This window comes from Arvicola amphibius, chromosome X, assembly GCF_903992535.2.
Source record: "Arvicola amphibius chromosome X, mArvAmp1.2, whole genome shotgun sequence".
In the NCBI taxonomy this organism is placed as follows: domain Eukaryota; kingdom Metazoa; phylum Chordata; class Mammalia; order Rodentia; family Cricetidae; genus Arvicola; species Arvicola amphibius.
In genome coordinates this window covers 59,212,543-59,237,758 of record NC_052065.1, presented here as the reverse complement: position 1 = coordinate 59,237,758, position 25,216 = coordinate 59,212,543, and the positions used below count along the sequence as shown (strand labels likewise).

The following is a 25,216-nucleotide window of genomic DNA, read 5'->3' as shown; positions in this document are numbered from 1 at the left end:
GGAGGTAAATGGGAGGCGGGAGGAGGCAGAAATTTTTAATAAAAAAATAACAAACAACAACAACAACAACAAAAAGAAATGCTTCCAAAAAAATCTGTCTGTAGACAGGCTTGTAGGGCATTTTCTTAATTAGTGATCAGTCGGGGAGGACACAGACCAGTGTGGGTGGGGCCAACCCTGGACTGGTGGTCCCAGGGTTCTGTAAGAAAGCAGGCTGAGCAAGCCATGGGAAGCAAGCCAGTAAACAACACTCCTCCATGGCCTCTGCATCAGCTCCTGCCTCCAGGTTCCTGATGCAGAGGCCATGGAGGGGAGAGGCTTACTGACTTGCTTCCCATGGCTTGCTCAGCCTGCTTTCTTATAGAACCTAGGATCAACAGCCCAGGGATACAGAATTCCTTCTTGGCTTCTGCTTCAGTTCCTGCCTCCAGGTTCTTGCCCTTACTTCTTTCAGTGATAGAGTATGGCCCGACAGTTCTAAGAAATTCTTTCCTCTTCAAGTTGCTTTTAGCCATAGTATCTTATCACAGTCAGAGAAACCTTAACTAAGGTATATGTATATATTCTTATATACTACATTAAAGTAGTTTACATATGTATATAAGCTTTTACTTAACAAAAATTTAAGGCTGTTATATCCATATATATGCACATATAAAGTGTTGTTTTCACAAGAACGAATATATTAATGATATTCAGTAATGTACTGGGTGGTTTTGATTGTCAACTTGACACAAGCTAGCATCATCAGAGGAAGGAGCCTCAGCTGAGAAAAATGCCTCTGTAAGGCATTTTCTCATTTAGTGATCAGTGGGGGAGGGCTCAGCCCATGATGGGTGCTACCACCCCCAGTGGGCTGGGTCCTCCTATATAAATCATTAATCAAGAAAAATGCTTCCATAAGCTTGTCCATAGACCAATTTGGTAGGGCTATTTTTCAATTTGAGTCCGCTCTTCTCAAATGACTGCCTGACTTGTATTAAGGTGACAAAAAAAACTAACCAGGCCCCAACACACACACACACACACACACACACACACACACACACACATATGCATTAATCTAATTAAATAATTACTATAATTAAATGCTAAAAGTTGATTTGTTGGTTATCTCAGAAAGTTTTGGTTTTCTACAGTTACAAGGTATTGCTTTATAAAATTGATTTTTATGTGTTATTGACTAATCTGTTGTCATGCAAACAGAAAAATTGGAATAGAGTATGATTATACCATATCTTTTAGTAATACATAGTTCTAAGATATATATATATATGGAATGAATATGTACACATATTTTTTTCTTTTTTAATGATAGCCAAAGCTATGAAATTGGGAAGATGGATACAGATTCTGTTGAACCAGAAATGCTGGTAAGGATCATTAAATATTGGAGAAGTAGATTAAAGAGATATAGTTTATGCTATTAAAAGTTGTAATAGATAAACCCTCATTGGTGAGTAGATGTTATACTGGGCATATTATTTAACATTTTAGTGCATTAATTTCCATAAAATTTATATAATGATGTAATATACCCCATAAGTTCATAATCTACTTGTGAATTAGTATATATAAAACATTTTGAACATTGTTTTCTTTGTAAGTTATAGCTTTTATTATTGCATAGTTTAAAATTTAATTGTTTTCCTTAAAATGCCAAGGTAGTATACTAGTTCCCTTTCTGTTGCTATGATCAAGTATCAGAAGCAGCTCCTTGAATAAATGATTTATTTTGGCTCATAGCTCCAGAAGAGTCCATCATGGCAGAGGTAGGGTATGGCAGCATGTGGCCGAAACAAAAAACTGAGAGATCACATCTTCAACCATAAGCACAAAGCAGGGAAAGGGAGAAGTCACAGAAGCTGGAAGTAAGGCAAGGCTGTCAACTTTCAAAGCCCACCCCCAATGATGTACTTCCTCCATCAATGTTCAACCTCTTAAAGACATCACAACCTTCTCAAAAAGAACCACCAAATATGTGAGCTTCTAGGGGGGCAGTTCTTTTGTTTAATTATTAAAAAGACTTTCCCTACAATATATTCTGACCTTGGTTTCCCCTCTCTCAAATCCTCCCAGATCCCCTGCAAATCTACATCTTCTTTACCTTTCTCTTTAGAAAACAAACAGAAAACATAATATACTAGTATAAGACCAGTAAGACAATAAATGCCCAAAGTGATAAGAGACAAAAAGTTTACAAATATATTATTGACTTGATTTTGTGTCATCTATCTGTCTAATGCTGGGCATGGGACCTACCCTGAAGTGTGGTTAATATCCACAGTGAGACTCCATTGATAAAACTAATTATTCCTTTGCAAGTGGGTATCAATTGTAGATAGCTCCTTGGTTAGGGGTGAGAGCCCATGTCCACCTGCCCCTGTCAGCAGTGGACCCTGTCTAGACTGAACCTGTGTAGGCAGGCCCTGTGCATGCTGCCACAGTCTCTGTGAGTCCATATGTGCATCAGCCCTGTTGTATTTAGAAGACACTGTTTCCTTGGAGTCATCTATACCTTCTGGTTTTGCAATCTTTCTGTTTTCTCTTCCTTGTAGCTCCCTGATCCCTGAGGGTAGGGTTTTGATGAAGACATCTCATTTAGAATTGAGTGTTCCAAGGTCTCTCACTCTCTGCACATTGTCCACGTGTGGGTTTCTGTGTTAGCTAGCATCTACTGAAAGAGAAAGCTTCTCTGATAATGGCTGAGTGAGGCACTGATCTATGGGTCTAGCAGGATGTTATGCCTATGGCCTATCTAGTTTCAGGTTCTTGGTCACCTGAGCAATGCTGGACCTAGGCTACATCTTGTAAAGTGGGCCTTTACATCCAATCAGATAGTGTTTTTTTGTGCTCCAACAAAATTTGTGTAATTATTGCACCAGCATGGCTTGCAAGCAGGTCACCACTGTAGATTGAAGAGTTTGTAGTTGGTTTGATGTTTACCTTTCTCCTCTGGTAGCACTCAGGGTACCTTCTAGCACCTTGAACACTAGTCAGTAGGAGTGAAGGCTCTAAATAAGCACCAGTTTAACTTCTCTATGTTCCATGGGTTGTGTAGGTGTTGTCTTTAGCAATAAGGCCTTATCATCAGTTAGTAGAGAACAACCTTGGCAACAGCCTGTGCTTGGGGATTTCTGTGGAGCCCTTTGGCCAACAACTCAGCTAGCTGTAACCCATTCCTGGCATGGGGACATTTCTTTAGACCACTGCCATTGGTATGGAAGTTAACTGATTAATTTTAATATTTAATAGAAATGTGATAAAATTACTACATGCCATAGTATAGTGGAATTTTAAATATCTATATCTGGTTTATTCCATTAGGATACAAAATGTAACAATGTATCCATCAAATAATTCTCCCTTCCTCTAGAACCACTATTGCCTTATCTGTCTCTAGGTATTTGACTAGTTTGGATAACATAACACAAACACAACCATATGTTATTTGTCTTTGTGAATGGCTTATTTCATTTAACATATTGTCTTCATAGTCATTCTGTGTTGTAGTATATGGCAAAATTTCTTCCTTTTTAAGAATTTATCATCACCATCACTTTTACTATTTTTAAAACATAAAAGTATGGCTGAATTTTATGTTTTAAAAAATTTTCACATACCACTTTGTGAAAATTCACAGGCCATGCTTTTAATGTTTTTGGACTTTTCTGTATATATTTTATACCTGGATCAAGTTTTAAAATGTATTTAAAGAACAGTAGTGCCAGTGAAATAAATGATACTTTAATGATGTAGAAGGGTGCTAGAAAAGAGACAGGGTTAACTAGTGTAGGTAAAGAAAGATGTTGGTAGGAGATAGGTCTTGTAGATAGGAGTCACAGAGTGAAAAGAAGAGGGTTCTGGACGAAGAATTTAGATGAGAGGATGTCCTGCGAGGAAAGATAGAAAATAGTACCTATGTTATAGTGATATTTTATTTGTGTTTTAATAAATAAAGCTTGCCTGAAGATCAGAGTGCAAAGCTAGCCATACTAGTCCGCCATACAGGCCAGGCCATGGTGGCACACACCTTTAATCCCAGCAGCCACACTAGTTAATGGCTAACTAGTGGTGGTACATGCTTTTAACCCCAGCACTCAGTGTCTCAGTCTGCAGTCAGTCTGCAGCCACGCTGAGGACAGGATCACCCAACCTTGGTAGAGGTAAGAACTTTCTAGTGGTTGACTGCTTTGCTTGTCTGATCTTCAGCTTGAACCCCAATATCTGACTCTGGGTTTTTATTATTTGTGCTACATTATGTGACTGAAGAGGAATGTTACTTTGAAAAGTGTGGTGGGGTAGTATTTTGAAGTAATTTTTCATTTATCATAGGAATAACTTACCGAAGTATAATTTAGTGAGTAAATTCCACAAATCTTAAGTACACAGCTTGTTGATTTTTTTTATTGTCTTCTAACCATAAGCTATAGAAACTGTCACCACTCTGTGCCAGTTAATACATACTCCTGACTTTTATTGTAGATTATCTTGGTCTATTCTTAAGTTTTGTATAAATGGAAATATCCAACATGTACTAGTTGATGTCTGGCTCATTTTTTAAAATATAAATCCTGAGATTTATCTATTCTCCTGTCTTTCTGACAAGGGAATACTTTGGATATAATGAAATAACTACAGTATTTCTTAGAGATTCCATATTTGCTCCATAAAATTTTTTTATAGGAGCTTATAAAATCTTACAGAATTGTTTCACGGCAGTTGTATTACTTTATTTAAATCTTAATTTATCCATCTTAGTTTTTAAATTTAAAAATTAAGAGAAATGATAATTCAAACATTATTCCTCTGGATTCCTCTTTATGCTTAACATTTAAAAAAATCAATAGGTCATCTTTGCCTTGTCTTACTATCCCTATTATACTTAGAGGCAGACACACTTATTGAAATATAACCTCTTATTTTTAACATTTGTTTATTATTAATATTTTGTTTAATACTCATGTGCATATTATACATTTGTATTCAATGTATTATTCTCTGTTCTCCTCCTTCAGTTCTTTTTATAAATCTGCAAACTCATCCACATTGATCACGATTACTCCCTGTATCAGTGCTGTCCTGGCTGGAGACGTTGACTTGATTAAATGATACTTTATTCATTTTATAATGCTGCTAAGTTAAGTTTTAAAATAGGGATGATAAAAAAAATAGGGATGATAAAGTACTTTAATAGTAAGATGCCATTAAGAAATAAATTGTGTTAATCAGGACACAGTGCCATTTGAATCCAAGAAGCTCCCAGAGAGTTCTTAGGCCAGCAGGACCTTGTCTCAAAAAACTAACCCCTGCCAAAAACCCCCAAGAAAGAAACAAACAAAAACTACTACCACCAAAAGCAAAATAAAACAAAAACAAAGAAAAAACAAAAAAGAAAAGGAAGATAGTTATTTTAACAGTTATATTGAATTTAAACAAGTCAGAAGTATAAATAATGCTATCATTTCCTAGATAGTGTTTGATATCCACTAGTGCAATAAGATACAGTTTGGTATACACTAGTACAGTGAGAGTACATGCTATTACAAAAAGATAGCTTATTTTGAGATAATGTCATCATTGGGCAAATGCTAGTCTGTTTGTTGTAGTTTAGTTCTTCAGCTAGAAGCTCTTCTCTGTTGTTTCTTATAGGCTAAGGCTCTGCGATTACTGGCCACTGTTTATTTGGATTGTAATGATGAAGAATATTATAGTAAGGCCCTCATTGCTGTACTTCTAGCAAACAAGGTATGAGACATTTACTTTTTAATATTAATTTAAAAATTTCCAAGTTTCAATTCACAGCTTGAAATCCAATTTAGATATTTATTTGCTTTAGTATGCTTCTTTATTTTTTTATTGATTTTTATTGAGCTCTACATGTTTCTCTGCTACCCTCTCTGAGTCTCTTCTTCCTCCTTCAACTTTCCCCCAAGGTCCCCATGCTCCTAATTTACTCAGGAGATCTTGTCTTTTTCTACTTCCCACGTAGATTAGATCTGTGTAAGTCTCTCTTAGTGTCCTCATTGTTGTCTAAGTTCTCTGGGATTATGATTTGTGGGCTGGTTTTCTGTGCTTTATGTTTAAAAACCACCTATGAGTGAGTACATGTGATAATTGTCTTTCTGTGTCTGGTTACCTCACTCAAAATAATGTTTTCTAGCTTCATCCATTTTCCTGCAAAATTCAAGATGTCATTATTTTTTTCTGCTGTGTAGTACTCCATTGTGTAAATGTACCACATTTTCCTTATCCATTCTTCGATCAAGGGGCATTTAAGTTGTTTCCAGGTTCTGGCTATGACAAACAATGCTGCTATGAACATAGTTGAGCACATGTCCTTGTGGCATGATTGAGCATCCTTTGGATATATACCCAAAAGTGGTATTACTGGGTCTTGTTTCCTAATTTTCTGAGAAATCGCCACACTGACATCCAAAGAGGTTGTACCAGCTTGCATTCCCACCAGCAATGCAGAAGTGTTCCCCTTTCCCCACAACCTCTCCAGCATAAGTTGTCATCAGTGTTTTTGATCTTGGCCATTCTTACAGGTGTAAGATGGACTCTCAGAGTTGTTTTGATTTGCATTTCTCTGATGACTAAGGAATGTTGAACATTTCCTTAAGTATCTTTCAGCCTTTTTAGGTTCCTCTGTTGAAATTTCTCTGTTTTGGTCTATACCCCATTTTTTTTATTGGATTATGTGATCTTTTGGTGTCCAATTTCTTGAGTTCTTTGTATATTTTTGGAGATCAGACCTCTGTCTGATGTGGGGTTAGTGAAGATCTTTTACCATTCTGTAGGCTGTTGTTTTGTCTTGTTTACCATGTCCTTTGCTGTACAGAAGCTTTTCAGTTTCAGGAGGTCCCATTTAATTAATTGTTTCTCTCAGTGTCTGTGCTTTAAAAAACACAACACATTGTTACACTCTCTTCTATAGTACATAAAGGCAAAATAAAATATTTCTGTGATCTGAATTTTGTGTCCCTCTGTAATTTTTATGTTGAAATTTAACCTTCAAGGTTACAGAATTATGTTGGGACTTTGGGAAGTGATTAGATGAAAGTCAACTTCTCTTGAATGTCATTAGCAGTTTTATTTTTAAAAAAGCCTAAGACAGGTGGTGCACATGCCATAGTGCATGTGTGCTAGCCAGTGGATAGCATGGTGGATGGTTTTTTCCTTACTTTATGTGGGGTTCTAGGGCTGAAACTTAGGTAATTAGGCTTATGCAGCAACTTAGGCCACTGTGGCATCTCAGAAGTCGAATTGTGTTGTGATTGAAGAAACACAGATTTGAAATTTGCCCCCCTCAGTGTGGTTTACCTACATATAAAGCTTTTGTGGGATGTTAATAATCTGAGAATTTTACTTTTTCCAAGATTACAATATTGAAGATTCCAGAATTGTTTTTGATGATTTTAGTTTTTAGCCACTTATTAAATATAGTTATAGATGAACTTCATGTGAGTAAATCAATTTTTCAGAGGAGTCAAATTCTTATGTAATTTTAAAGACAGATGTGCTGGTTGCCACTGGTTCTATTCCCTTGACATTTCTGAATTAATTATTCCTCAGGCTGTAAGCTTGGTTCTATAGCTAGCTTGCTTATAGGGTCTTATGAGAGAAAGATTCTTTTTTTGAATAGGCATTTGGTTTTAGATGAACAGAACTACTACACCAAATAAAACAAATCTTTTTAAAACCACAACATAAACTAGCAATGAATACCATTTAGCTTAACATTATAGTTTAAACCAGGGCTCTTTTCTTTCACATGTGACCTTTTCTTTGCCTGAGAAATTTTTATGTGATTCCCAGTATACATGAATATAAAACAGGTCTACAAATCAGAATTTTACTCATAATAACTTGTAAAGAAAGTTATTAAACAAACCTTTGGCATACATATAGTTTTATAAAATTTATAAAGTGAATTTAACCATTTATTTAAGATGAAAGTAAATTTGACACTAATGAAAATATAAAAGACCTAAGGAAGCCTTAGTGACCCTTCTACCATGTATGGACAAATGTTGCAAGAAGATAGTTACTACAGAAAGGGGACTTCACCACATGCTGAATCTGCTATGTCCTAGTTAGGTTTGTATTGCTATGACCAAAAGCAACTTAGGGAGGAAGGGGTTCATTTCAGTTCACAGATTTCAGTTCATCACCAAGGCAGAAATTCAAGCAGGCCAGGAATCTTGAGGCAGGAAGTGAGAAAGAAGATGCCATGGAGGAAGGCTGTGTACTGGCTTGCTCCTCTTGGTTTGCTCAGTTTGCTTTCTTATATACCCCATGACTCATGGATGGCACCTCGCTGAGATGGCTGGGCCCTTTCACATCAGTCATCAATCAAGAAAATTCCTTACAGGCTTGCCTGCAGACTGGGTTGATGGGGTTATCTGTCCCCCATTGAGTGTAGGTTGGGTAAGCCTGCGTAAGATAATCAACGTAAGAAAAATTTAGTAAGTCTTACAGTTGAAGAAGTTTCAGTTTGTGGACTGTCAGCCTGTTACTTTTGGGCAGGTGACAGGCTAGGACATCATAGTGGGAGCATGTGATAGAAGAGACCTATTCACCTCATAGAATCTGAGAAGCAGGGCACAGGAGCAGGAGAGGGAGGAGAGACAGTGTATGTTAGAAGCACCAAAGTCCCAATATCTCTTTCAGTAGCATTGCTCTCCCCCTTTTCCAATAAGCTCCACCTATTAAAGATCCATCATCTCCAAATAGCACTGTAAGCTGGGGAACACACTAATAGCATGGTTTTTTTGTTTGACATTTCAGATCCAAATTATAATGTTATAATATACATATAGTTTATATGCTTGGGTGTGGGTATGTATATATACATGATATATGTCACACTCGAAAATGTTCACATTATATTTGAAGCTGTGGGAAATCAGATAATGTGATGATATGAAGTCCCAGGTTAGAGTAAGCTTCAAAGAAGGCAGAATGGAAAGATACGGTACGAGAAATCTAATCACAGTAATAAATCAGAATGAAAGCTGACTACTTTAGTTTATTCTCTGTATTTATGTCATATATATCAGTAAATATTTATAGAGTATGGATCCAGTAAGTACATTATTTATTTATAAGCTAATTGTCATTGTCGAAGGAATGGTTCTGTGCCTAGTCTGTACATTGTTTTAAAGGTTTATTTCATATTATATACACAGTGTTCTGCCTGCATGTATACCTGCATGCTACAAGAGGGCACAAGATCCCATTACAGAAGGTTGTGAGCTACCATGTGATGGCTGGGAATTGAACTCAGGACCTCTGGAAGTGCTCTTAAAGTCAGAGCCATTTCTCCAGCCCCAAACAGTACAATTTTAAAGAGCTTCCATCCTCCACACTCTTTTAGGTTTAGCCATTTGTAGCGATGGCAAAAGTAGAGACAGGCAAAAATTCACAGTTGGCTTAGGGCTGGCTGGCCAACAATAACTTAGACGAACTATAGAAATGATCCCTGAAAGTATAGTCTTCAACAATAACTTAGAAATATCATTCAGACAACATTGTTATTAGTGGCAGACATGAAAGCTATGTCCTATAGAAACTGATACATTTTATGGATTTTTTCTGCTATTCTTTAAAAAGGATGCTTATTAAAATATACATACAAGTAACATTATACAGACTGAGAAGGTTACATTTAGAAATATATATGTATATGTATATATATGCATTATATAAAGTTGATACATATATACATATATATGTATATATATATATATATGAAATTAATGAAAAAGGTCATGAATTTGGAAGAGAGCAGGGAGGTGTATATTAGAGGTTTTGAGGGAGAAAAGGGAAGAGAGAAAGGTTGTAATTATAATCTCAAAAATAAAAGAAAACCAAAAGTGGAAAATAAATCTAACTGATATTTAAGGTTTTCCTTAGATTATGGTGTGAGATTTGCCATTTGAATATTTAGGCATTAATTAATATTGTCATTAAATGTTTGTCAGACCATGGAAATGTTTTGCATACTCTTTTTCTTATATTATTTTATTGAAGTTGAATAAAGTTTTAGAAACTATACTTGAGGATAGAATAGTTGTTATTATATGATTTATGTGATGTTTTGTAATTTTGATTTCCTTTGATTCCAAGTCATCATGTAAAGGTAGAACAAAACAGTCAATTAACTTGAAAATTGTCTTTTCATTCCAGAGTTATAATATCATTGTTATTTCTTTGTTTAAAATAGGAGCACTTAGATCCAGCTGGGCTTTTCTTAAAGATGAGAATCCTCATGAAAGGCAAAACATGTAATGGAGAGCTCCTTGAAGGTATCATTTCTTCTGTGTAAAGAACATACAATTTTGAAATATCAGCACAAAGAAATTTTGTAATTTACTAACAATAGGTATAATTTGGAGGTGGTTGAGATGGAAACTGATCAATAGCAAAAGAATTATTGACTAAGAAGAAAGAGAGAAGAAAGAATAGCAGCGAAATTAAAAGGTGCTTTTAAAAAGGACCAAATCAAAGCAATCAGTTTCCTTTTAGTTTAGCAGAGAATTACAGCTGCTTAACCTTTATGAAAATTTCTACAATCATGAACAAAGAATTCTTGTTTTGGAGGGGTCGTGGGAAAAGAATGGCCATTTACTGAGGGACTTGGAGCTGGGCACGGGGATTGAGGAAGTACTAAGGGGACAATGAGATCTGTGTTCTCAGGCTGAGATATTCCTGGCCTCCTCCACAGTTTCTGAAAGAGAAAAACTAGTCATTGAATGAGACTGTCGAATGATGTTCTTTTAAATAATTACTTGTATAAACATTGTTGTTTGTTTTTCAGTTATGATTAAGGGTGTAGAATATACATAGGAAGAAATATACTCATATATAGGTGTATGTCATTTGGCAAGTACCTTTTTGTGTTTCAGTTTATCTTCAAAAGAGATACAATAATAATAATAATAATAATAATAATAATAATGTCTATCTTATGTTGTTTGGAAAATCTAACAAGAAAATGTATGTAAAGCATTTATCACATATATCCTTTTTAGCTTAGGCTGTACTTGAATTCTCTAAGTAGCTGAAGACGGACTTAAACTCTTAATCCTCTTGCTTCCATTTCCCACATTCTGGGGTTGTAAATCCACCATGTCTGGATATTTTAGTAATCTTTAAGAACTGAGTTATTTGTATAAAAATATGTTAGTATAATTACTCATACAATAAATCATGTTTAATAATTAGGACAGTAATCAAATTTGACAATAGCTCTAAGTTTTGTGCTAATATTGCCAAATCTTTCTGTGTGCTCTAGAAATTAATCACTCAGAAGACCGGGTGGTGGTGGGGCACTCTGGAGGCAGAGGCAGGGGGATCTCTGAGTTCAAGGCCAGCCTGGTCTACAGAGCAAGTTCCAGGAGAGCCAGGGTTACACAGAGAAACCCTGTCTCGAAAACAAAAAAAAAAAGAAAGAAAAAAAGAAGCTCAAATATATGGAGGATTCTGTATCACCTCCACATACATAGGCTGAAAACTACTAAGAACCGGGGTGACAACTCCACTTTCTTGCATTAGGAGGCTAAAGAAGTTAAGGAATAGACTTACTTCACTATGTATGAAAATAAGATATATTATTGAAATTACCAAGTTTGAAATTGGTTAGTTTTGGAATTAGAATTCATCATTACAATGTTTATCTAAATGTAATATCAGAAGCAGAGTTTAAAGGAATTTTCCTGAAATTGTTATAAATTATGAGACTTCTATAAATTTAAGGTTTTTTATTAAAGCAATAAATATTTTACTTTACTATGTTGAGGAAGTAAGTTTATAATCTGTTCAGTTTTATACTGCTGGGGACCGTGCATGCTAGGCAAGTTCTGTACTACTCAGCTCTATCCCTAGCTGTAGTCTGATCATTTCTTTACAAAAGTATTTTCCTTTTAGAATGATTAACTTAATTGCAGGCATTAGACTTCCTCTGGTATTTTTATAATAGAAAAATTTAGAAAAACACTTTTTTTGAGATAAAATCAAATAGCCTTAGTTGGCCTGGAACTTGCTGTGTAGACCGGGTTGGCTTTGAACTCAGAGAGATATGTATGCCTCTGTCTCCCGAGAACTGGGATTAAAGATGTGTGCCACCATACCTGGCTAAAATTTTAAAGTAGACAGTTTTTTATCATGAAATAATATCACAAACCATCAAAGAAAAAATTGGATGATACTCAAAATACTCGTTTCCACTATCCCCTAGAACAGGTGTTCTCAACCTGTGGGTTGCAACCCTTTTGGGGTTTCATGACCCTTCACAAGTGTTGCCTAAGATGATCATAAAACACAGATATTTACATTATGACCCATAACAGTAGTAAAGTTACAGTTATGAAGTAGCAACAGAAATAATTTTATGGTTGGGGTCAGCACAGCATGAGAAGCTGTGTTAAAGGGTCGCAGCATCAGGAAGCTTGAGAACCACTGATGGAGAATATAATCTTGAGAGCAAAGCTTTTTGTGTATTTTGTCTAGTGCTAGATTCCTATACAGAAAATAGTGACAGATTCAGAGAGTATATTCACTAAATATTTACAGAATTAATCATTAAATCTAAGCATAATAATTTTTAGCAATTTGATGATATTGTTAGCATTTTCTTAGTCTACATTGTGTGTTTTATAGAATTAATACTGCATATAAATTTGTTTTTAAATTTTGTATTTACTGGTGATCAGAAATATTCTTATGTTAGTGTATAGTCAGTTTTTCATGTTTCTTAATGGTTAATGTTAACAATGGTTATATGATAATTCATGGTTACACATTTCAAGGTATTTTTTCTACTTTTTATAGTATAAACTCTTTTGAATATCTTTTTTCAGAATTTTTTCCATATTTCAGATAACTTTTCAGAAGTATAATTTCTAAAGAAAGGGAATAACAATAATAGCAGCTGTCATTTATTTAATGTTTAGTAAGTGATACATAGTTTAAAAGAAGAGACCAAGAAGGGGGCCCACTGAGAAAGCTGAGCCCAAGGAGAGGAAGGGACTTCATGGCAAGATGATTTATAGTTTTGTGACTTTATATATTTCTATACGTGTGGCTGTGCCAAGGGATCAAGCTTAAATAAACATCCTTTGTCATCAAAAAAAAAGAAAAAGGAAAAAGGAAATAACTTGCCCATAGTTTTACAGGTGGCAACTGGTATCAAGTTTACATCTGACTTCAGATTTCAAGCCCTTAAAGTTGACTTTGGAAGGTTTGCACTAGGTTACCTTGTGGTCCACATAAAGGTGGCGATGTCACCACCTTCTTTCTAGTATTGGATATTAATGTGTTAAAAAGATCTTGGTGAATTATTAGGTAAAATATGGTATATGGCAAACATTTAATATGGCTATTTTGAACAGAAAAATCATTGAAATCAGCTCAACTTCCTATAAATGAATTTGATATGATTTTTTTCATTTTCATTCATCTTTTCTTAGTATGATTAATGAATTAATTTTTCTTTGTTAGCTGTCATGGAAATACTACATCTTGCTATGCCCTTGGAGTTCTGTCTGAGCATTACTCAGTTCCTGATTGATAATAAAAGGTATGGAAAAGCGATTTTTTGCTTTCTACAATGAATAACTTTTTCTGTGTTTTTGTTAACACATTGAATCTTTATATATTCATGTTCATTCTTAGAAAGTATGACATTATTATACTTATCAGTGTAGTACTGCTTTCTAAGTCACTTAGACAATAGTAAAATTAATTTTGAAGTTTGTATTAAGTTTTTCAAAGGAATGAAAAAACCTACCCTACACTGGTTTTGTAAAAATGAACAGTTGAAGGCCCGGTAGGCCAAAATGGTGGCAGCTGCAGGCCACAGTGGTGACTGCAAGGCAGCACTGTCACGGAGCAGCAAAGTCTGAGTGAGAAATTCATGCGGGAGAAGATGTGGAGAGAAGGAGCGTTAACAACGAACACAGTAGTAACTTTAAAGCTGTGTATATTCCTGTCGGTGAATATTGTCTCCATAAAACCGGCTTGAGAGCAAGAAAGGGCAGCTTAGCCCATCTGTGTGATTATCTTTTGTTTATCTTGGGTGTCATCAATCTATTCATACTGCTTGTCATCTGAGCTGTGATTGGCATTGGGCCAAATGGCTGTGACAGCATGGAGTTTCATGAAAGCGATCTCCTGCTATTCAAGCAAGTATCTGACATGGGCGCCATCCATTCTTCTTATAAGCGCACAGTAGGAGGAAGAGGGAATGAAAACCTGGTCATTACTGGCAACAACCAGCCTGTTTGTTTTTCAGCAAAGGACAACTGAGCTGAGTAGAGAAAAGAACAAAACCTCAACCACAAAGTTTTTCCACCTAAGGACACAAAAGGTCTTATTCTGCAGGGCTCTGGGAGTTTCATCTGCCAAATGGAGTGAAAAGTTTGAATGTTCAGACAGCAACCGAAAGGATTAGCAGCAGTGCTACCAGTGATTGCTATGTCAGAGTTGATAACAGCATCATCCTCAATGGAACTGTGATGCTTAACCCACCTTGTCTGCTCAGTTTCTCCAGCAGTGACCAGTCAGGGGGTGGTGATTGGGTGCACTCCAAGCTCTGCATATGTGCCTTCAGCTTTCTTCAAAGTACAGGTAGCAGGCCACAACATGGGTGACCAGGTCTCAGACAATCCTTGAAAAAGCACTCATTAGATGATCTGTCCCCAGGAGCCAATATGTTCAGATCTCAGCTTGATCTTTTCTTGTAAAGAACTCATATGAACCATGATTGTAGAGTTTGGGATAACTTGTAATTATCGTAACTGGAGAGCACCACTATATCTATTATGCACTTTCTGTATTTAAGGGGTTTGAGTGGCTAAATTCTAATTAACTTTATTTAGTTGACCGATCTTTAAATATCAGTTCTCTAAAATAATTATGAGAAATTAATAATGCCGAGCAGTGGTGGCACACATATTTAATTCCAGCACTTGGGAGGCAGAGGCAGGCAGATCTCGAGTTCCAGGCCAGCCTACAGAGGGAGTTCCAGGTCAGCCAGGGCTACAGGAAGAAACCCTGTCTTGGTGTCTTGGCAAAAACAAACAGAGGGGAGAGAGAGAGAGAGAGAGAGAGAGAGAGAGAGAGAGAGAGAGAGAGAGAGAGAGAGAGAGAGAGAGAGAGGAGAGAGAGAGAGAGAGAAATTCAAAATTTGAAGTGGCGTAAATGAACAACAAACAGAATTAGCCAGGCTAGCTTAAAACAAAATATTCAGCTTTAATAAAAGGAGGAAAAGGGGAAAACTTACAAAGCCAGAGTTCCAGTGAAGCACAGGAAACCAAGAGAGCGAAAACAAACACACATGGATGTTTTAAAGGTATTTGCCCCCCCCCCCACCGGAGGAGACACACCCTTCAAACAAGGGGATTGGTTAGCTCCCCCATCAAAAATTAATCTTAAAAAACCCAGGATCCCAAGAGTTAGGTTACATTAACCTGCGTGCCGGAGGAGGTAAAACAGGAAGGAATGAGTAGGTGTTATTTTACAGTTTATGTGTTCTTTGGGTTTATTTTCATGGGATCATGAGTGTCTAAAGAGTCTTTAAAGTTTTTAGAGACATTTTAGTGTTTGTCAAACTTTAATGTCAAGGACCAGCCTCAGTAAAAATACTTTTTACCAGGGTAGGGGTATGGGAATTGAAGAAATATAAGTAAAGAATATGAAGACACATAAAAATAATAGGACAGAAAACAAAGAAAGTATTGGGAGGGCATTCCAATGACTGAAACCCTGAAATCCCCCGCCCCCTCAGCGTTTATTTTTCCACAGCTTTTATATACTCAACGTAATTAGGGAAGAAAGTAACAAAGACTTTTTTTTATTATTTAAAAATTTCCATCTCCTTCCCTCCTCCTCCCCCTCCCTCCGCTCCTCCTCCCCCTTCCCGCCCCTTCTTCTCCCCCTTCCCTCCCCTTCCCTCCACCCATACCTCCCCTCCCTCCCTCTCAAGGCCAAGGAGCCATCAGGGTTCCCCACTCTATGCTAAGTCCAAGGTCCTCCCAACTCCCCCCAGGTCCAGGAAGGTGATCGACCAAGCTGAGAAGGCTCCCACAGAGCCCGTCCATGCAGAAGAATCAGAGCCCAGCGCCAATGTCCTTTGCTTCTCAGTCAGCCCCCGCTGTTGGCCACATTCAGAGAGACGGGTTTGGTCGCATGATCCATCAGTCCCATTCCAACTGGAGTTGGTGATCTCCCTTTAGTTCTGTCCCACCGTCTCCATGAGTGAACGCACCCCTCACGTTCCTGAATTTCTCCCTCATGTTCTCGCTCCTTCTGCTCCTCATCAGGACCTTGGGAGCTCAGTCCAGTGCTCCAATGTGGGGCTCAGTCACCTTCCCCATCTGTCGCCAGCTGGAGGTTCCCTCACGGTCCTGACTTTCTTTCTCATGTTCTCCCTCCTTCTGCTCCTCATCAGGACCTTGGGAGCTCAGTCCGGAGCTCCAATGTGGGGCTCTGTCATTTTCTTCATCTATCGTCAGGTGGAGGTTCTATGGTGATATGCAAGAAATTCATCAGTATGGCTATAGGAACTGGCCTTTTCAGGCTTCCTCTCCTCAGCTGCCCAAGGAACTAACTGGGGGCGTCTCCCTGGAAACCTGGGAACCCCTCTAGGGTCAAGTCTCTTGACAACCCTCAGGTAGCTCCTTAAATTAAGATATATGCTTCCCTGCTCTCATATCCACCCTTCCTATATCCCAAGCACCCCATTCCTCCGAGCTCTCCCCCCATTCTCCCCTTCACATTTTTCTCTCCCCATCTTCCCTTGGCCCAGTCTCGCCCAACCCTCAAGTTCCCAATTTTGCCTGGCGATCGTGTCTACTTCCAATATCCAGGAGGATTACTATATAGTTTTTTGGGAGTTCACCTTCTTATTATCTTCTCAAGGATCCCAAATTTATAGGCTCGATGTCCTTTAATTATGGCTAGAAACCGATTATGAGTGAGTACATCCCATGTTCATCTTTTTGGGTCTGGGTTACCTCACTCAGAATAGTGTTTTCTATTTCCATCCATTTGCCTGCAAAATTCAAGATGTCATTGTTTTTTACCGCTGAGTACTATTCTAGCATGTATATAGTCCACAGTTTCTTCATCCATTCTTCCACTGAAGGGCATCTAGGTTGTTTCCAGGATCTGGCTATTACAAATAATGCTGCTATGAACATAGATGAGCATATGCTTTTGTTGTATGATTGGACATCTCTTGGGTAGATTCCCAATAGTGGAATTGCTGGGTCCTGGGGTAGGTTGATCCCAAATTTCCTGAGAAACCGCCACACTGCTTTCCAAAGTGGTTGCACAAGTGTGCATTCCCACCAGCAATGGATGAGTGTACCCCTTACCCCACAACCTCTCCAGCAAAGGTTATTATGGGTGTTTTGGATTTTAGCCAATCTGACAGGTGTGAGATGATATCTCAAAGTTGTTTTGATTTGCATTTCCCTGATAGCTAGGGAGGTTGAGCATGATCTTAAGTGTCTTTTGGCCATTCGAACTTCTTCTGTTGAGAATTCTCTGTTCAGTTCAGCGCCCCAATTTTTTTTTTTTATATTTAAAAATTTCCATCTCCTTCCCTCCTCCTCCCCCCTCCCTCCCCTCCTTCTCCCCCTTCTCTCCCCTCCTTCTCCCCCTTCCCTCCCCTCCCCTCCACCCATACCTCCCCTCCCTCCCTCTCAAGGCCAAGGAGCCATCAGGGTTCCCCACTCTATGCTAAGACCAAGGTCCTCCCAACTCCCCCCAGGTCCAGGAAGGTGATCGACCAAGCTGAGAAGGCTCCCACAGAGCCCGTCCATGAAGAACAATCAGAGCCCAGAGCCATTGTCCTTTGCTTCTCAGTCAGCCCCCGCTGTTGGCCACACTCAGAGAGACGGGTTTGGTCGCATGATCCATCAGTCCCATTCCAACTGGAGTTGGTGATCTCCCATTAGTTCTGTCCCACCGTTTCCATGAGTGAACGCACCCCTCTCGTTCCTGACTTTCTCCCTCATGTTCTCGCTCCTTCTGCTCCTCATCGGGACCTTGGGAGCTCAGTCCAGTGCTCCAATGTGGGGCTCAGTCATCTTCCCCATCTGTCGCCAGCTGGAGGTTCCCTCACGGTCCTGACTTTCTTTCTCATGTTCTCTCTCCTTCTGCTCCTCATCAGGACCTTGGGAGCTCAGTCCGGTGCTCCAAGGTGGGGCTCTGTCATTTTCTTCATCTATCGTCAGGTGGAGATTCTATGGTGATATGCAAGAAATTCATCAGTATGGCTATAGGAACTGGCCTTTTCAGGCTCCCTCTCCTCAGCTGCCCAAGGAACTAACTGGGGGCGTCTCCCTGGAAACCTGGGAACCCCTCTAGGGTCAAGTCTCTTGACAACCCTCAGGTAGCTCCTTAAATTAAGATATATGCTTCCCTGCTCTCATATCCACCCTTCCTATATCCCAAGCACCCCATTCCTCCGAGCTCCCCCCGCTCTCCCCTTCACACTTTTCTCTCCCCATCTTCCCTTGGCCCAGTCTTGCCCAACCCTCAAGTTCCCAATTTTGCCTGGCGATCGTGTCTACTTCCAATATCCAGGAGGATTACTATATCTTTTTTGGGAGTTCACCTTCTTATTATCTTCTCAAGGATCCCAAACTTATAGGCTCGATGTCCTTTAATCATGGCTAGAAACCGAATATGAGTGAGTACATCCCATGTTCATCTTTATGGGTCTGGGTTACCTCACTCAGAATAGTGTTTTCTATTTCCATCCATTTGCCTGCAAAATTCAAGATGTCATTGTTTTTTACCGCTGAGTACTATTCTAGCATGTATATAGTCCACAGTTTCTTCATCCATTCTTCCACTGAAGGGCATCTAGGCTGTCTCCAGGATCTGGCTATTACAAATAATGCTGCTATGAACATAGATGAGCATATGCTTTTGTTGTATGATTGGGCATCTCTTGGGTAGATTCCCAATAGTGGAATTGCTGGGTCCTGGGGTAGGTTGATCCCAAATTTCCTGAGAAACCGCCACACTGCTTTCCAAAGTGGTTGCACAAGTGTGCATTCCCACCAGCAATGGATGAGTGTGCCCCTTACCCCACAACCTCTCCAGCAAAGGTTATTATTGGTGTTTTGGATTTTAGCCAATCTGACAGGTGTAAGATGATATCTCAAAGTTGTTTTGATTTGCATTTCCCTGATAGCTAGGGAGGTTGAGCATGACCTTAAGTGTCTTTTGGCCATTCGAACTTCTTCTGTTGAGAATTCTCTGTTCAGTTCAGCGCCCCATTTTTTAATTGGGTTAATTGGCATTTTACCGTCTAGTCTCTTGAGTTCCTTATATATTTTAGAGATCAGACCTTTGTCAGTTGCAGGGTTGGTGAAGATCTTTTCCCAGTCAGTAGGCTGCCTTTGTGTCTTAGTGGCAATGTCCTTTGCTTTACAGAAGCTGCTCAACTTCAGGAGGTCCCATTTATTCAATGATGCCCTTAAAGTCTGTGCAGCTGGGGTTATGCATAGGAAACGGTTCCCTGTGCCCATTTGTTGTAGAGTACTTCCCACTTTCTCCTCTATCAAGCTCAATGTGTTCAGATTAATATTGAGGTCTTTAATCCATTTGGACTTGAGTTTTGGGCATGGTGATAGACACGGATCTACTTTCATTCTTCTACAGGTTGACATCCAGTTATGCCAGCACCATTTGTTGAAGATGCTTTCTTTCTTCCATTGTGTGCTTTTAGCTCCTTTATCAAAAATCAGGTGTTCGTAGGTTTGTGGTTTAAGATCCGGGTCTTCTATACGATTCCATTGGTCAACTTCTCTGTTTTTATGCCAATACCAAGCTGTTTTCAATACTGTAGCTTTGTAATAGAGTTTGAAGTCAGGGATGGTAATGCCTCCAGAAGTACCTTTATTGTATAAGATTTTTTTAGCTATCCTGGGTTTCTTGTTTTTCCATATAAAGTTGATTATTGTCCTCTCAATCTCTGTGAAGAATTTTAATGGGACCTTGATTGGGATTGCATTGAATCTATAGATTGCTTTTGGTAGAATTGCCATTTTTACTATGTTGATCCTCCCAATCCACGAGCAGGGGAGATCCTTCCATTTTCTGGTATCCTCTTCAATTTCTTTCTTCAAAGACTTAAAGTTCTTGTCAAATAAATCCTTCACTTCCTTGGTTAGAGATACTCCCAGATATCTTATGCTATTTGTGGCTATTGTGAAAGGTGATACTTCTCTGATTTCCCTCTCTGCTTCCTTATCCTTTGTGTATAGGAGGGCGACTGATTTTTTGGAGTTGATCTTGTAACCTGCCACGTTACTGAAGGAGTTTATCAGCTGTAGGAGTTCTTTGGTGGAGTTTTTGGGGTCGCTTATGTATACTATCATATCATCTGCAAATAATGAAAGTTTAACTTCTTCCTTTCCAAATTGAATCCCCTTGATTCCCTTATGTTGTCTTATTGCTATTGCTAGAACTTCAAGCACTATATTGAAGAGATAAGGAGAGAGTGGACAGCCTTGTCGTGTTCCTGAATTTAGTGGGATAGCCTTGAGTTTCTCTCCGTTTAATTTGATGTTAGCTGTCGGCTTGCTGTAAATAGCTTTTATTATATTTAGGAATGACCCTTGTATCCCTAATCTCTCCAAAACTTTTATCATAAAAGGGTGCTGAATTTTGTCAAATGCTTTTTCAGCATCTAATGAGATGACCATATGGTTTTTTTCCTTCAGTTTATTTATCTGATGGATTACATTGATAGATTTTTGTATGTTGAACCAGCCCTGCATCTCTGGGATGAAGCCTACTTGATCGTAATGGATAATTTTTCTAATGTGTTCTTGGATTCGGTTTGCCAGTATTTTATTGAGAATTTTTGCGTCAATGTTCATGAGTGAGATTGGCCTGTAATTCTCTTTCTTGGTTGAGTCTTTGTGTGGTTTAGGTATCAGGGTAACTGTAGCTTCATAGAAGGAATTTGGCAGTGACTCTTGTGTTTCTATATTATGAAATACCTTAAGGAGTATAGGTATTAGGTCTTCTTGGAAGTTCTGGTAGAATTCCGCATTGAAACCATCTGGTCCTGGGCTCTTTTTGGTAGGGAGGTTTCTGATAACAGTTTCTAATTCTTCGCGACTAACAGGACGATTTAGAGCATTTACCTGGTCCTGGTTTAACTTTGGTATATGGTATTTATCTAAAAAACTGTCCATTTCTTTTACATTTTCCAATTTTGTGGCATACAGGCTTTTGTAGTAAGATCTAATGATTCTCTGAATTTCCTCTGTGTCTGTGGTTATGTCCCCCTTTTCATTTCTGATCTTAATAATTTGCGTGTTCTCCCTCTGCCGTTTGATTAGTTTGGCTAAGGGTTTGTCAATCTTGTTGATTTTCTCCAAGAACCAGCTTCTTGTTTCATTGATTCTTTGGATTGTTTTCTGTGTTTCTATTTTGTTGATTTCTGCCCTCAGTTTGATTATTTCCAGTCTTCTACTTCTCCTAGGTGAGTCTGCTTCTTTTTTTTCCAGAGCTTTCAGGTGTGCTGTTAAGTCACCAATGAGTGCTTTCTCCGTCTTCTTTAAGTGTGCACTTAGTGCTATGAACTTTCCTCTTAGCACTGCTTTCATTGTGTCCCATAGGTTTGAGTATGTTGTGTCTTTGTTTTCATTAGATTCAAGAAAGACTTTAATTTCTTTCTTTATTTCTTCCTTGACCCAGGTGTGGGTCAGTAGTTGACTGTTCAGTTTCCATGAGTTTGTGGGCTTTCTGGGGGTAGCATTGTTGTTGAATTCTAATTTTAATCCATGGTGATCCGATAAGACACAGGTGGTTACTAATATTTTTTTGTAACTGTGGAAGTTTGCTTTGTTACCGAGTATATGGTCAATTTTCGAAAAGGTTCCATGAGCCGCAGAGAAGAAGGTATATTCTTTCCTATTTGGGTGGAATGTTCTATAGATGTCTGTTAAGTCCATTTGGTTCATTACCTCCATTAAGTCTTTCAATTCTCTGTTAGGTTTCTGTCTGATTGACCTGTCCATTGGTGAGAGAGGAGTGTTGAAGTCTCCAACTATTAGTGTGTGTGGTTTGATGGCTGCCTTGAGTTCTAGAAGTGTTTCTTTTACATAAGTGGGAGCTTTTATATTAGGGGCATAGATATTCAGGATTGAGACTTCATTCTGATGGATTTTTCCTGTTATGAGTATAAAGTGTCCCTTTCCATCTCTTCTGATTGATTTTAGTTTGAAGTCAACTTTGTTGGAAATTAGTATGGCCACACCCGCTTGTTTCTTAGGGCCATTTGCTTGATAAACCTTTTTCCAACCCTTTACTCTGAGTAGGTGTCTGTCTTTGTGGTTGAGGTGTGTTTCTTGTAAACAGCAAAATGTTGGATTCTGTTTTCGTATCCAGTCTCTTAGCCTGTGCCTTTTTATAGGTGAATTGAGTCCATTGATATTAAGTGATATTAATGACCAGTGGTTGTTAACTTCAGTCATTTTTAGTAGTAGAGTTTGTGTGTTTCCCTTCTAGTTGTGCTGGTGAAGGGTCGCTAGATGCCTGAGTTATTGTGGGCGTTGTTGGACTCCTTGGTTTGTGATTTTCCTTCTATTACTTTCTGCAAGGCTGGATTTGTGGCTGCGTATTGTTTAAATCTGTTTTTGTCCTGGAATATCTTGTTTTCTCCATCAATGGTGAATGCAAGCTTTGCTGGGTATAGTAGTCTAGGCTTGCATCCATGTTCCCTTAGTGTCTGTAGCACATCTATCCAAGCTCTTCTGGCTTTCATGGTTTTCATTGAGAAATCAGGTGTAATTCTGATAGGTTTCCCTTTATATGTTATTTGACCTTTTTCCTTTGCAGCTCTTAATATCTGTTCTTTATTCTGTATGTTTTGTGTTTTGATTATTATATGGCGTGGGGATGCTTTCTTTTGATCCAGTCTATTTGGTGTTCTGTAGGCTTCTTGTACCTTCATAGGAACCTCCTTATTTAGGTTGGGGAAGTTTTCTTCTATAATTTTGTTGAATATGTTTTCTGGGCCTTTGAGTTGTAATTCTTCTCCTTCTTCTACCCCAATTATTCTTAGGTTTGGTCTTTTCATGGTGTCCCAGATTTCCTGAATGTTTTGTGTTAAGAATTTGTTAGATTTGTTTAGTTCTTTAATCTGTGAGTTTATTTCCTCTATATTATCTTCAGAGTCCGAGATTCTTTCTTCCATCTCTTGTATTCGGTTGGAAATACTTGTCTCTGAAGTTTCTGTTCGTTTACTCAGAGTTTCCATTTCCAGTGGTCCCTCAGATTGTGTTTTCTTCAATACCTCCATTTCATTTATCAGGTCTTGTACTGTTTCCCTTACCTGTTTGATTGCTTTTTCTTGTTTTTCTTGGGTATCTTTGAGAGATTTATTTATTTCGTCTACCTTTTTGTTTGTCATCTCCATTTCTTTATGGCAGTTTTTTACCTCCTGTTTAAGGTCCTGTATTATTTTCATAAAGTACTGTTTAAGGTCGGATTCTTCTATATCTTCTGGGGTAGGGTGTTCAATTCTTGTTGTTTCGGGATGTCTGGATTGTGGTGATGTCATGTTGCCTTTCATGTTGTTGGAGGAGCTCCTGCATTGGCGCCTGCCCATCTCTTCCTTCAAAAGGAGCCTGGAGGCGTTTGGTGTCCTAGACCAATCTTTGCTGTGACTGAAACTGGTTGGATCTCCCCTGTGTCAGAGGAGGACCTATTCCTTGTGTCACAATCTGAAGAAGCCCGCACTCCCTTGCAGGAATCCCCAGACCTGCCTGGAGGCCAGAGTCTGATTCCTCTGGGTGGATGGCCTTAGAACAGGAGCAGGACACCAGTTCAGGTGGAACTGAACTGGTGGAATACCACACAGCGAACCTGGCAGCACAATCTGAAGGAGCCCGCACCCCTCCGCAGGAATCCTCAGACCTGCCTGGAGGCCAGAGTCTGACCCCTTTGGGTGGATGGCCTTAGAACTGGAGCAGGACACCTGAGAACACTAGGGAAAGCTTGGGAGACACAGGGACGGGAGAAACAGACACAAGCGCCTGCAGAGGGACGTGGGGGTAGGGGGTCTGTGCTCTCTTCCAGGGCAGGTTGCCCCAGGGTCCGCATTCACTCACCAGTTCAGATGGAATGTCAGTGCACAGGATCAGGGATTCCAGGCAGCCCAGGGACGCAGCCCAGACAAAAGGGCCAAGGTGGGGGCAGGGCGGGATGGAATACCACACAGCTAACCTGGCAGCATGATCTGAAGGAGCCCGCACCCCTCCGCAGGAATCCTCAGACCTGCCTGGAGGCCAGAGTCTGACCCCTTTGGGTGGATGGCCTTAGAACTGGAGCAGGACACCTGAGAACAACTAAGAAAATATCCTCTGACCCCTTTGGGTGGATGGCCTTAGAACTGGAGCAGGACACCTGAGAACAACTAAGAAAATATCACTGGTGCTACTGTGTTGAGAGGTCAGCGAGGTATGAAAGTGCATTTCCAGAAGTCGTCATCAGGACTGCAGTGTCCCAAAGAATGATGGATCCTCTGGCAGACTGTCAGGTCCCCTTACAGGCCAAGCAGCTCTCAGACAAAGGCCTACCCTGCCCCAGGCAGGCCAATGTAGGAGGGGACCTCCCATGGGCCTGGGTGCACTCAATTCCAGGTCCCCAGAGCCCAAACAGAGTGAGCTGTGGTATTTTGTGGCCCCAAAGACGGGAGGATGAGGCAGGGGGAGGGGGGGAGGATTCTGGGTGCAAGCTGGGAAGGGACAGGAAGAGAGAGGCAGTATCCGGGGAAAATAACCCCTGCAGGAAGATCAGGAAGTGTGCTGGTGGCAGGGGGAGTTGTGGAGAGTCGGTGGTCCCTCTCCGGGCAGCCGCCGTGGTTCGGGCACTCACTCCTCACTCACCCCAAAGAATGATGGATCCTCCTGCAGACTGTCAGGTCCCCTTGCAGGCCGAGCAGCTCTCAGACAAAGGCCTACCTTGCTCCGGGCAGTCAAATGAAGGAGGGGACCTCCCACCGGCCTGGGTGCACTCACTTCCAGGTCCCCAGAGCCCAAACAGGCTGAGCTGTGGGATTTTGTGGCCCCAAAGACGGGAGGATGAGGCAGGGGGAGGAGGGGAGGATTCTGGGTGCAAGCTGGGAAGGGACAGGGAGAGAGAGGCGGTATCCGGGGAGAATAACCCCTGCAGG

The 25,216-nt window shown here is 39.6% G+C and overlaps 1 protein-coding gene and 2 pseudogenes across 1 annotated transcript in view; 2 read left to right on the top strand and 1 right to left on the bottom strand.

Moving 5' to 3' along the window:
• The window catches only part of Tex11 (testis expressed 11), a 327,793-nt gene that overhangs the window by 115,867 nt on the left and 186,710 nt on the right, over positions 1 to 25,216 (top strand). The window contains exons 9-12 of the mRNA XM_038317046.1: positions 1,319 to 1,373; positions 5,653 to 5,748; positions 10,232 to 10,313; positions 13,507 to 13,585. Coding sequence (XP_038172974.1) covers positions 1,319 to 1,373; positions 5,653 to 5,748; positions 10,232 to 10,313; positions 13,507 to 13,585 — 312 coding nt within the window. The remainder of the gene's footprint in view (positions 1 to 1,318; positions 1,374 to 5,652; positions 5,749 to 10,231; positions 10,314 to 13,506; positions 13,586 to 25,216) is intronic.
• LOC119805675 lies at positions 9,388 to 9,503 on the bottom strand (annotated as a pseudogene).
• On the top strand, positions 13,845 to 14,679 carry LOC119804889 (annotated as a pseudogene).